This window comes from Amblyomma mixtum, chromosome 9 (genome assembly GCF_055824585.1).
Source record: "Amblyomma mixtum isolate Tamu chromosome 9, ASM5582458v1, whole genome shotgun sequence".
In the NCBI taxonomy this organism is placed as follows: domain Eukaryota; kingdom Metazoa; phylum Arthropoda; class Arachnida; order Ixodida; family Ixodidae; genus Amblyomma; species Amblyomma mixtum.
This window is the reverse complement of record NC_143020.1, coordinates 111905499-111917057: the sequence shown is the minus strand read 5'-3', so window position 1 is coordinate 111917057 and position 11559 is coordinate 111905499. Positions and strand designations below refer to the sequence as shown.

The window sequence follows — 11559 nt, the reverse complement described above, 5'->3', positions numbered from 1 at the left end:
TCCAGTTCATGATTCATCGGGAATGAGAAGTGATCGCTCGCAAGGAGAGTAACGAGGGGTGTTTATGTTCAGTGCTAAGAGCGCCTTAAAATTCAGTAGATGTTTCCAAAACAAGGGCAAGTTTTCATTATCTCTAAGAATCAGAAAATAACCTTATCAACTCAGCCGGCTCCAATATGTCAAGCAGAAAGAACTGGTGGATCTGTCTGTGCATGATGTTTCGGTCCATAATGGCCAGCCAGAACGGCACGCATTAAGACCTGCACGTAGGCCACTAGGTCGGGGATTTTCGTGACGATCTCCGGCTCTTCTTGCGGCGCCTACGTCCTATTTGACTGTCCATGGGCGTAAGGGACTTCTTGAGGGCTTCTTTTCGCTGTTCATCACTCAGGGCGGTCTCCGATGGCCTCGGTTCCGGTATTGTTACGTGGACATCGGGCAGCCACTGGACGGCCCAGACGCTCAGGGCGGCCATTGCAGCCGAGACCGTGGACAGCGCAGTGCCTCCTCTCCGGCCATTGAGCGCGACGAGGGTTATTCCTAGGACCGAACCACCGGCGTTGCATAGCAGGCACAACCCCACGCCGGCGCCACGAATTCGCGGGGGGAAGATCTCCGCCGAGTAGCAGTACACCACGCTCATGGTCCCGGACAAGACAGCCTTCGTTACGGCGTCAACCAAGGAGATCTGAAAGCCGGGGCCTAGGAAAAGTGCTTCGGCGATGGAGCAGACGCACACCATGACCAGGAGGGCGGAGAGTGTTTCACGGAGGCCGTGCCTGACCATGGACCAGCAGACGACCGGGTAGCAGACGACCAGCAGAAAAGTTGCCGCCGTTTCCCAGTAGGGGCCCTCAGAACGACCTTCGCCGATGACCGTGTAGTAGACAACGCTGAGGGTGAACCTTGCGAAGAACATGGAGGCTGCACGTCGTCGCATCTTCGCGGTCTCCAACAAGCCTTCTGCAGCCACCGCGATCGCTCCTGTCGTCTGCGGCGTGCGATCCATCTTCCTGAGCTGCCTCCGGATCGACCGGAACGTAGCACTGGCCTTGGTAGCGTCCACGTCATTAACCCTTGCTGCATCTAGGACGACCCCCTCCGCCCTCTCGATGTCCCGCATTGCGATGAGCCACGCTGGCGACTCTCCGAGCAAGCAGCACCAAAGCGCAAGCACTGTCGTAGGAACGAGAAGGAATGCCTGGGCGAGCGCCCAGCGGGGCTTCAGCAAGGAAATGGCGTCCGCGATCTGGGGTACCAAGGCGCCGCCCACTGCCGTGTCTGCGAGTGTGAACAGCGGTCGCCGCGCGTTTCCGGTGACCTCGTACAAGAGTATGAAGGTGAGGAGAAACGTGCCATTGAAGCCCACGAAGATCACGGCATGGGTGAAGACGTCGAAAGTGAAGGTTTGCGTCACACTGCTGCCGACGGCGCCGGCCAGGAGGACGAACGCCGCTAGCAGCAGGACGGGCCTCCGGCCCAAGTTGTCAGACGCGAAGCCGAAAAGAGGCGAGATCAGACCGGGGACGATAAGGGCGACGATAGTGCGCACTTTGTACAGGTACATGCGATCGCACACGAGGTTGAACCGGCTGGTAAGGCTGTCGTCTCTGTTTGCGATGTCGTAGTCCCATCCGCGGCAGGGCACCGTCGACCTGTTGGCGGTAGGGTTTTCCTGCGAAACATTTTCACGCGAACATTATAGCCCAGTGGCAGGGCCGTGAAATTCACCGAAGAGAAATAGCTTCCCTGCAGTTACACTGTTACAAGGAGAACTGGTGAAGGAATTTGTTCCAGATATTGACCTCGTCCGATCAGTAGGGCCTACTAATCTCTAAGCCTGCTTGCTTGCCATTTTTATTGCGGATTCTGAAGGCTGCACAGTGCGGTTACAGATTTTCAAATTTGCCCTTTTGGGTCCAGCAGTATAAGCGACGTTGCAATAGGCGGATTTCACAGAGGCGGCTGTCTGTGCTTGCATAACAGTCCATAATGCATGCGCAGTAAAACAAGTTGTAGACAAAACAATAAAAAGAAATAGAAGCTCTACCATTTCACTCTACAGCTTCTTCAAAATAACCTTGTTAAATCGCGGTATGGAACTCCTCTCTGAATGCTAATAACAGTTCTGGATAGCCGACTAAAGAGAAGTAACCACGCAGATAATTGAAAATTAATTCGAGCGGTTTGTGTCACCAAACGCCTCCGGAATGCCTGTGCGCCGTTGTTATGAATTCGGCGCACATTGCGGCCCGGCGTTTATACACTCTAAACACAAATACACCTATATCGGAGTAAAAAAGGGGGTAAAGTTGTCCTCGCGCACACCCTTTTTAAAGGGTGTGCCCTAGAGTACAACTTTACCCCTTTTTACTTCTTTCTTTTTGTAGTGTGTAATCTAAGACGCATTACGGAAACCAGAGAACATGCCGGAAAGCGAGCGAAAAACTCTCATGTTTCTGTTAGAAAACAATGGCCTTGTGCGTGTAATGGTGCCATCTTTTTCACATCACCGTATGACCTTCCTTCTTTGATTCCTTTTTCATTCTGCACTCGTAGATTTATGCGCCAGCTCTGGTGGCGACGTTGATGACAATCCACTGATCCGTGTTTCTCTATTAAGGCGAAAGCCTTTAATGGCTCATACTGTCGTCTATTAGCAGAGGGTGTCACACTTTTGGCAGCGTGTTAACTCGGGAACTAAAAAAAGCTAGGAGAAAGCGAATGATTGCTTTCAGATAGAGGAGGAAAAAAGGAACCTGGAAGCAGTTTGATGACTGTAGATAATTAGTTAATTAATTATAGTCAATGTCAAAATTGCGCCGAAAGAACGCAGTCGTCGATATAGCCCCGGGAACGGTGTGACGTCACATCCACCGAAAGTGGTCACGGCATAGTGAAAATTGTCACAGAATGGTCGGGAAAACGCCGAATTTGTGTCAAATTAGATGGAAAAATGCTTAATTAAGCGTAATTAACAATTAAGATCCCCGAGAGATGTATAATTTGAGTATCGATATAGCCACGGGAGTGGTGTGACGTCACATCCACCGCAAGTTGCCACGGCATAGTGTCCTCGGCTTTAGCCTCTCACGACTTTAGTTCCCAAAGAGTCCTCGCAATTTTTTCGTTTTCCTATCCCCGCCCTCTGCGGTTGCCACTCAGTCCGCACGGAAGCAAGCACCGCTCGTGGGAGTTCGCGTTTTCCGTGTGTGCCAGCCTAACTTTGCAGGCAAGTATGCGTGGCCGGCATCGAAAAACCCACGTCCAAGGGTCCAATGTGATCAGGGACGAAGAACTGCAGTATGACTCATTGGCGAACCCAAATGCAGTTTACTCCCGGGACGACTAACTGGAAAGAGCTTTAATGTGGAAGAGCCAACCTTTTCTGGAAAGCCACTGCACTTATAGGATCGATAGGCGGTTTCACTCCCCGGTGAACACTGCTTGTGTTATTAAACGCCTATCGGCGCAATTTGCTTACCGAAAAGTTAATGCTGAGGAAATAGGTGCACTGTAACGTTCCTGCTATCTCTATCTGGCTTAGCATTTTATGGCCATTATGGAGATTAACACGCAGGCCTCGACAATTGTAGCTTTATTTGTCTCTGGAGCCCGCCTACGCTCGTTGTCACTGCAAGTGTGCCGGAAAGCAGAAAACAAGACCAGACACTGCATGTATCTACAGACATGGCACTGTTGGCTGTAGGCTGCGCACACACACATCGGGTAAAGAGGAGTAAGCGATAAGCATCCTTAAGAGCGAGAGTTCAAGAGCGACATTGGAACCCATGTGCTTGGACCATGAGGGAACAAGCTTCCCCTCACGCACCATAAACATTATAGTCAGCTTCAAAGTTATGCAACACCCTCGCCTGTCCTCTATTGGAAGAGAAGCAGCTAATGCTGGCATCAAATCGCTGCTGATGGGACTGTAGCTATTGGGTCGAAGCAATACTCACTAGTGATGGGAACTCAATGAGATAAGCAGGGGATGGTGCATCCATAATTATAGAGAGCGCTAATATATCTTTCAGTATGCAGAAACTCGAATCTAAAGGAAAACTAACAATCCTAGAACTGTCATATATATTCTTGTAGTCTCAAACTGCTCGGACCTGTTCTAACCATTGAGGAAATTTTTCTAGCGCCAAGCCTCAAACCCACCTCATGAATGGTACCAGGAGAACGGCTAAGCACAACAGAGAAGAGCGTCATAGTAGAATGGGCACGTTCTCAAGACAACTAGACTGCTGTGCCGGCAGCCGGGAAAATAGCCTGTGGGGAACTTCGCTGGCAGTTTTACCCCATTGGCTGATCCCGCTCACATCACGGTGCACAGTCAATGAAATGACACTACCGGCATTCTCTTTCTCCAGCTGCTTTGCAGGCAGAATACCCTGCACAAAATGCTGCCGGCAGCCGGCACTCAAACTTAACGCGAACAATCTCAGAATGCTACCTACTACCAGGGGAAACAAATCCTGACTTGCCCTGTTTTATTTCTGTGTTTATAAAAACAAAACCAAAAAACTTCCTCTCGAAGTGGGCTGTGCACTTCACGTGACTACAGCAAGCAAATAAAAGGACTCTACAGGCATCTTGTTTTTCGGGCGATTCTGCTTGCCATTCCGAAATCGCCAGCTCCTCAATTGGCCCTGTCGGATGGTAAGAGGAAAGTCGGCCCATGGGTGAACGTGAGAGCTTCCTATTCAGACGCGCTGCGCTACGGCACAACGAACAAAGCAGACTCCAAAGGCAGTAACCAAGCAGCATCCTTCAGTGCCATACGCTTCCGATTGTGAACCAAGGTCGCGTCGCCATACACGTATTGGCCGAAAAGTAACGTCTCAAAACAACGCCAAACGGTGGGCTCACCTGAGAAGCGGGGTCGTACATGGTGCACTTGCTGAACGTGCCGTCAGCCTCGACCGGGATGGACATATTCTTCCAGGTGTCAGCGGACAGGTGGCTCAAGTCGTCGGGCGGCCTGCACCAGTAGTCGACAGGTCGCATCAGGAACAGGTCCGAGAACATGTGCAGCAGGGCCACGCTCGCGGCTAGCATGCCGCACAGCAGGACGCGGTACTGGTACCAGCCGTGGCCGATGACGACGTAGACGCTCTCCTGCACGGCGGACCAGCTGTCCTGGGCGACGTAGCCCGACAGCAGAGCCCCTGGGGTGACCACGCCTGACTGCGTCGGCGATGTCGCTGTACTGCTGGCGGCACTTCGGCTTCGGGTCTTTGGGCTCGGTGTTCGCGTCGCTTTGGGTGACTCCATGGCTTCTTGCGAAATATTTCGCACGCCTCGCGCTAGCCATGCCCTGGAACGTGGGTCCAAGGCGTGGGCGCGTGGGCAGGAGTACTTCGTTTTCGTCGCTTGAAGGTGTTTTGTCGGAAAACCCCGGAAAATAAATTTTCTACCCCATATAGCGCCAGTGCTGTCACCGTTGCTCCATTGTTTCGGAAACTGTTCTGGGTGTCTTTGGACAACACAGACGATAATGTTTAAAGAGCGTTCTTGAAGTTGGGCCCTGTCAGCATAAGCACGCCGCTGACACAATCAACTGAACAAATACATAGCGTCTTTCATAATCATCAGCATTAGCAGCCTTACTACGTCTAGTACAGGGCGAAGGCGTCTCACAGATCTCCAATTAACCCTCTCCTTTGACAGCTGCGGCCACCGTATCACCGAAAACTTCTTAATCTCATCCGCCCACCTCAGTTTCTGCCGCCCCCTGGTATGCTTGCCTTCTCTTGGAATCCACTCCGTTACCCTTAAGGACCAGCGGTTATCTTGCCTTCGCATTACATGCCCTGCCCAAGCCCATTTCTTCCTCTTGATCTCAATAGCGTTTTTGCCAGTCAGGTAAGAAAATTTGTGTTCCTCGCCTCTATCAACCACTTGTGTAAGCTCTGTATATTATTTTCACAATAACGACCGCTTTAAGTGCTTGCGTCGCGCAGCTTGTCGAAACACGGAAATTTCTCACAAAAAGATAAGAGCCGCAACACATTCACCGACTTTCCTCAAAGAGGATAAATCAGAAAAATATCTGCAAAATTAAATCTTCACGGCATGCCAGCATTTAGGAGTTCGGTTAAGGTAACACAAGACTGCTTCTACATGACGGATAGCCAGGCAAGCAAACAGAAGTTATTTAATGAACCACAAGAAGACACATCTGCAGGTAAGCCTAAAAATAATTGCTGGTACTTAGGATTGTCATGAATGAGGTACAGGAATGAAAATGCCAAGGAACTATTTCAGAAGCATTCTTCCACTGCTGATAACGGCAAAATTTAGAGCTTTGCTGGTTCCAAAGCAGGAATAATTTTGTGTCTGCGCCGCGCCACTAATAAAAATGATCGTTGTCGCCCTATTTTTCTCGACAGCACCAATGATATACACACTGAACACGAATTCGCATGAAAGGGAGGGCACTATGGAACAGCTTCCTCCTTTTTTACTCCTTTCCGTTCAATGTGTAGAAGAAGAAGGCTTTTTGCAGTGCACTTCACTGCGCGGCCTCGAGACACAAAGAAGAAGATTTGGTTTATGCGCAGGCGCCCACAGAGCTTCACTGCTGCTGTTCAGCCTAATTTCATTGATCGCCTTCAGGCAGCCACCACTTCAAAGCTCTCAGCGATCCTCGTCATCAGTAGCCGCGCTGGAATGGACGAGCAGTGGTACTTTCCGAAGACGCAAGCCATTGTGGAGGAAATGCCACTGACGACTCCTCCAGATCCCTCGCCGCTCGAGGGCATCGTGAGCGAAAGGTCAGGGCGAAAACCACTGCGGAAAAGAAAGCCATCTCAGGCCGGAAAACGCACTATTCCACCAGACTTCCGCCGACAGTCAGACCCAGAGGCGCATAGCAAGATCAGTTCCGAGTCGTCCTCCAGCCCGAATGACGAAACACCGGCTCGGAGTTCTCCAATATATTTGCCGCCAAGTGAGGTCCATTCTGTCCACCGTGCCTCATTCACCCGTAGACCATCAGAAGACCAACGCAGAAGGTCCTCTTCGGGTGATCGGGGGAGACTATCGGAAGCTCACCGCAGGAGGGCATCAACATCTCGACGCCGTAGTCTAGGACCAGCTACTTCCTATTGAGTATTCCAAACCGTCTTCACGGCGTTCGTCCAGCCCTGGGGATCGACAGACAATGGCCATGAGAACGGAATCACTACCGCAACGCTACGCTGGCTTCCCCGGGATTCCTACAAACGTTGCGGAGCCAAACATGATTCTCTTTGTTCCCAGGTCCCCGACAGATGAACCTCGACACCAAGCGCCATCCCGCAACGCCTCCAGCCACTGACCATCCACAAGAGAAACCCATGTCTCATAGTGACGACGCCGGCGCGAGCTCACAGTTCTCGGCGGGTCCTGCACCATCCACAGATGAGCAGCAAACTGTGCCGCGAGTAGGCAGAGCCATTTCCCGGCAGGCCTGGGTCTTCTGCGCCGTGCTGATTGTGTGGGGTTTAAAAAGGGGGAGATAAACACGTATTCCCCGCTTAAGCGCGGCTGACTCAGTTCAAAACCGCGCGGACCCCACCCCGTGGTCGCGTACGCTACTGAGCGCACGCCGACCACGGCGGGCCGTGCTCTACGGGAACAAAGGAACGACACACTGGCTGACACAAACAAGGCATTTATTGCTATAACAACAATAACGCCAGCTAGCAACAAAATACACTGAGGAATCTAGGATGTCCGACTCACCAGCACGGCTACGAGCGAACGTCCGCCCACGGTAGGGCAAAGGGATAAACTCCGAGGCCCGACGGAACGAGCTGAGGGGAAGAAGTTTCCACACGAGGACGCCCGCGGCCAAGAGCGGAGCTTTGCGCGTGAACGTCCAACACGCTTCCCGATGCGGAGCAGAAGAGACCTAGCCTTCCCCCGCGCGCGAGCGGCCAAACACGCCATCCGTGGCGCTGCTGTCGCTGCGACGCGAGCGCCCTCCCCTGTTAGCTAGAGTAACCAAACTAAAGGGAGTGCTTTTCGGGGGCAGCTAACAACAGTGGGGTGCAGTGTGGGAAAGTGAACGCAGGGGACGAAGGCGTCCCCACATCCCCCCAACCTTAAATAGACCCACGCGCCTGCAAGTTACATGCTATGGAGGAGTCTCCTGGTCTTCATGCACTTGAGGCAGGTCGTGCAGCGGAGGTCACGCCGACAGAGTGCACGCAGTCTTCCGCGGTATTCCGAAGGCGGCGTGAAGGTCTCCGCTGGGACGACTCGCATGGCCCGCGGACTAAGTGCCCGCAGGCCCGCGAAGAGGAGGGCCGGTTGACCACCGCAGGCCAAGATTCCGCAGTAGTCGCCAGGGCAACAGCAGCCAGAGGTGGCTGCTGTCTGGTCTCGCCACAGCTGCCCCGGATGGATGCGGCGAACAGGATACAGGCCGCTCCGTCGCAGCAGGCGGCAGCGAGACGATGTGCACAGGACAGCAAGCCGCAGTGGCTCCGCTGGATCTGAAAGATTGCCAAAACACACTCCGCATGCCTTTAACGTAGGTCACGGGAGGGGAAACGGCGTACACAAAGGCCTGGTGGCTCAATGCTCAACTCGCTAGCAAAACGTGTCGGGCGGCTGTGCAACGCAAAGTTCGAGTGAACAAAGCCCTTTCTTGAGTTGAACGAGAATGCTCGGTTCATGCGAGGTTAAAAAAAAAACAGGCGGCCAGCAAAGTGCGCCCCCTCTCAACACCACGGTCCGGTGGTCGTGTCACTTTTGACATGGCGCAGGCAGCTATGAATAGCCTTAGGCCTCACTACCATAGTGGCGGTCGATGACCCCCAACAAAAGAAAGACCCGAAACGAGTTTCGTGCGCGCAGCCGCGAGGAGACATCAGCGTTGTGGGGTGGTCCTCCCCGCTCACTGCACGAAGCAGCTGCTGAGTGATCGGCGCCCACCGTATCGGACGGTGTCGGAACGCCCGGTGCCGAGCTGCAATACCAGCGAGCTCGTTACGGCACCCGTGGCCCCAGGCCACCCGGCTCCCAGAGCCGCGACTCCCAGAGTCGAAAAAGAGACAGCGAGAAAATATATACAGAAAACTCGGACCACCCACGCGGCTTCCGTACTCACTCGCTTCGGGCTCGGCAACTCCGCGGGCGCTAGGCCTCGCGCTCCCTCGATGCGGACCAAGTGGTTCTTGAAGAAACTCCAGGAAGAAAACTTCACAAGAAAAACATGCTGAGCATGTCGAAAAGTTCAAACATGCTGCAGCGCAATACACCTCGCACTCAAGAAAGCATGCCGCAGGTCCTAGCGATCAAAATTCACTCTAGGCCTAGCACTTGTCAAGTCCGGACAAAGAGCGTTCCTCGAACCGAACAGACTGTCGTCCAATGTTCCAAGAGCAGGCCCCACGTTGGGCTGCCAAATGTGGGGTTGAAAAGGGGGGGATAAATCCGTTCTCCCCGTTTAAGCGCGGCTGACACAGTTCAAAACCGCGCGGACCCCACCCCGTGGTCGCGTACGCTACTGAGCGCACGCCGACCACGGCGGGCCGTGCTCTACGGGAACAAAGGAACGACACACTGGCTGACACAAACAAGGCATTTATTGCTATAACAACAATAACGCCAGCTAGCAACAAAATACACTGAGGAATCTAGGATGTCCGACTCACCAGCACGGCTACGAGCGAACGTCCGCCCACGGTAGGGCAAAGGGATAAACTCCGAGGTCGAGCGGAACGGGCTCGGCGGGAGTAAGTTCCGACCAAGAGGCGCCCGTCGACGAAGAGCGAAGCTTTGCGCGTGAACGTCCACACGCTATCCTGTCCCAGGGAGAAGAGACCTCGTAGCTCCCCGCAAGCGCGCAGCAAAACGCCATCCGTGGCGCTGGTGTCGCTGCGACGCGAGCGCCCTCCCCTGTTAGTGGAAAGTCACCGAACCGAGAGGAGTGCTTTGCGGAGGAGCTAACCACAGGGAACTAGCGCGTTGAGGGAAAGCGAACGCAGGGGACGAAAGCGTCCCCACAATTGGGACTCTCATCTTGCCAGCAGGGTTGACCTTGCTGTCTTACTTCAGCACCCCTGGAGCTGCCACCCCTGCAGCGACCTCAAGAATACCGACAGTGAGTACCAGTTCGAGAACATTTGGGCACTCCCTCCCGGTGCCCAGTGTGCCATCGACCAGACATACAGTCGCACCTCCGTCCTCCTCCTGTGCTGACAGAGTTCACGTGGACGACGTACATGCTGCGGTCACTGTGAAAAGCGAAATATACCATCGCCAAGGACCCCGGTTCATCAACATGTTCTGCATCTTTAACGTCTCCCGCGTGAGAAAAAACTACGGCATATATTTTACGCTAGAAAATATTCCGCTTAATTATTGCAAAAACATCATTTACTGGTCCCTCCCAATCAGGAATGGCAATATCGAGAGTCGAACTCCGGTCTTCGATCAATTGTACGGCCTGAGCAAGTTGCGGCAGGTGGCGAATTCGTCGGGCAGAAACACCATACTTGCCGCTGTCGGTGGCTACCCGCAAGACAGCCCGGAGTTTTCGGTGTTGGGCCGAGACACCTCTGCCCTGGCGCGCTTCGTAGCGAGTTCTTTGAGCCTCGTCAGTCGGTATAACCTAGACGGCATAGCAATCCACTGGACATCCCCTGAACAGCGATGTGCAGACCCCGAAGACGCCGGAACACTGAGGCATTTGGTGAAGGCGACTCGAAGCTTCTTTGCGCTCAACGGCATTCGCGTTACCATTGCCGTGTTCCTGGCGCCAGATAATAGTACGGTCGCGGATATGTGGACGTCCCTTGAGCCTTATGTGGACTATTTCTTCATTGAAACACAGGCTCTCCAACTACCTGCACAAATAGATGTGAGACTATGTGCTTTCATGGCCCAGCAAACGGTGCAGTTTCTGCGAGTGTTGACGGCAGCCGCTCAGAACAGGAGTAGTAAGCTGTGTGTAGGAATTAGAGCTGTGCACGGGCCGCAAATTTCAGCCCGCGCCCGGCCCGAGCCCTACACTACTGACGGAGGCCCGGCCCGGCCCGACACTGAAGAAACCTAAGCCCGCCCGGGCCCGGCCCGAGTTAAGGCCCGGCCCGGGTCCGGCCCGAACTGCAAAACTGAAATTGAAGTGACGATGAAACAGAAAGATAATTTAAGGAAAATCAGTTTATTTCAATATTTTTAAAATGCTCGGCTCTCATGGTCTAGATGAAAATTAGTGAGTATATGCAAACACGGCGCACGTAGAGAGTTATCACTCCAAGTTATTATGTAAAAACAACAAATCGTCCATTGATGACGGCTTGAGGCAAGTGCGGCGCACCTGCATAGTGAACCCGGCAGCGCTGAAATTTCTCTCGCTGCTTGAACTGGTAGCCGGAATGGCTAACACTTTCTTGGCAAGAAGAGAAAGCTTTGGGTACGTCGCTGCCTTGCTTCTCCAAAACTGTGGCAGCTCGACACACCTCACCTTCCTTTGTGCAGTGTCATTTGGGCTCGTGAGATCACTCATGTGGAGACTAGTTTCGAACCTTGCAACGGTAGGGCGGCTGGAGCCAC

At 53.2% G+C, this 11559-nt stretch overlaps 1 protein-coding gene across 1 annotated transcript; it reads right to left on the bottom strand.

Annotated features, from left to right (window-relative positions):
* Positions 1-170: 170 nt before the first annotated feature.
* On the bottom strand, positions 171-5644 carry LOC149330752 (solute carrier family 22 member 7-like). The gene is made up of 2 exons (XM_089559945.1): positions 4879-5644; positions 171-1675 (listed from the first exon to the last, which is right to left on the bottom strand). The coding sequence occupies exons 1-2, from the start codon at positions 5281-5283 to the stop codon at positions 275-277; spliced, it is 1806 nt and encodes a 601-aa protein (XP_089416071.1). The 5' UTR covers positions 5284-5644; the 3' UTR covers positions 171-274.
* Positions 5645-11559: the final 5915 nt, after the last annotated feature.

Coding starts and splice junctions, on each gene's coding strand:
- LOC149330752 (XM_089559945.1), bottom strand. CDS start 5,283: ATGGAGTCACCCAAAGCGACGCGAACACCGAGCCCAAAGACCCGAAGC. Junction 1,676..4,878: donor TGTACGACCCCGCTTCTCAG/GTGAGCCCACCG, acceptor AATGTTTCGCAG/GAAAACCCTACCGCCAACAG.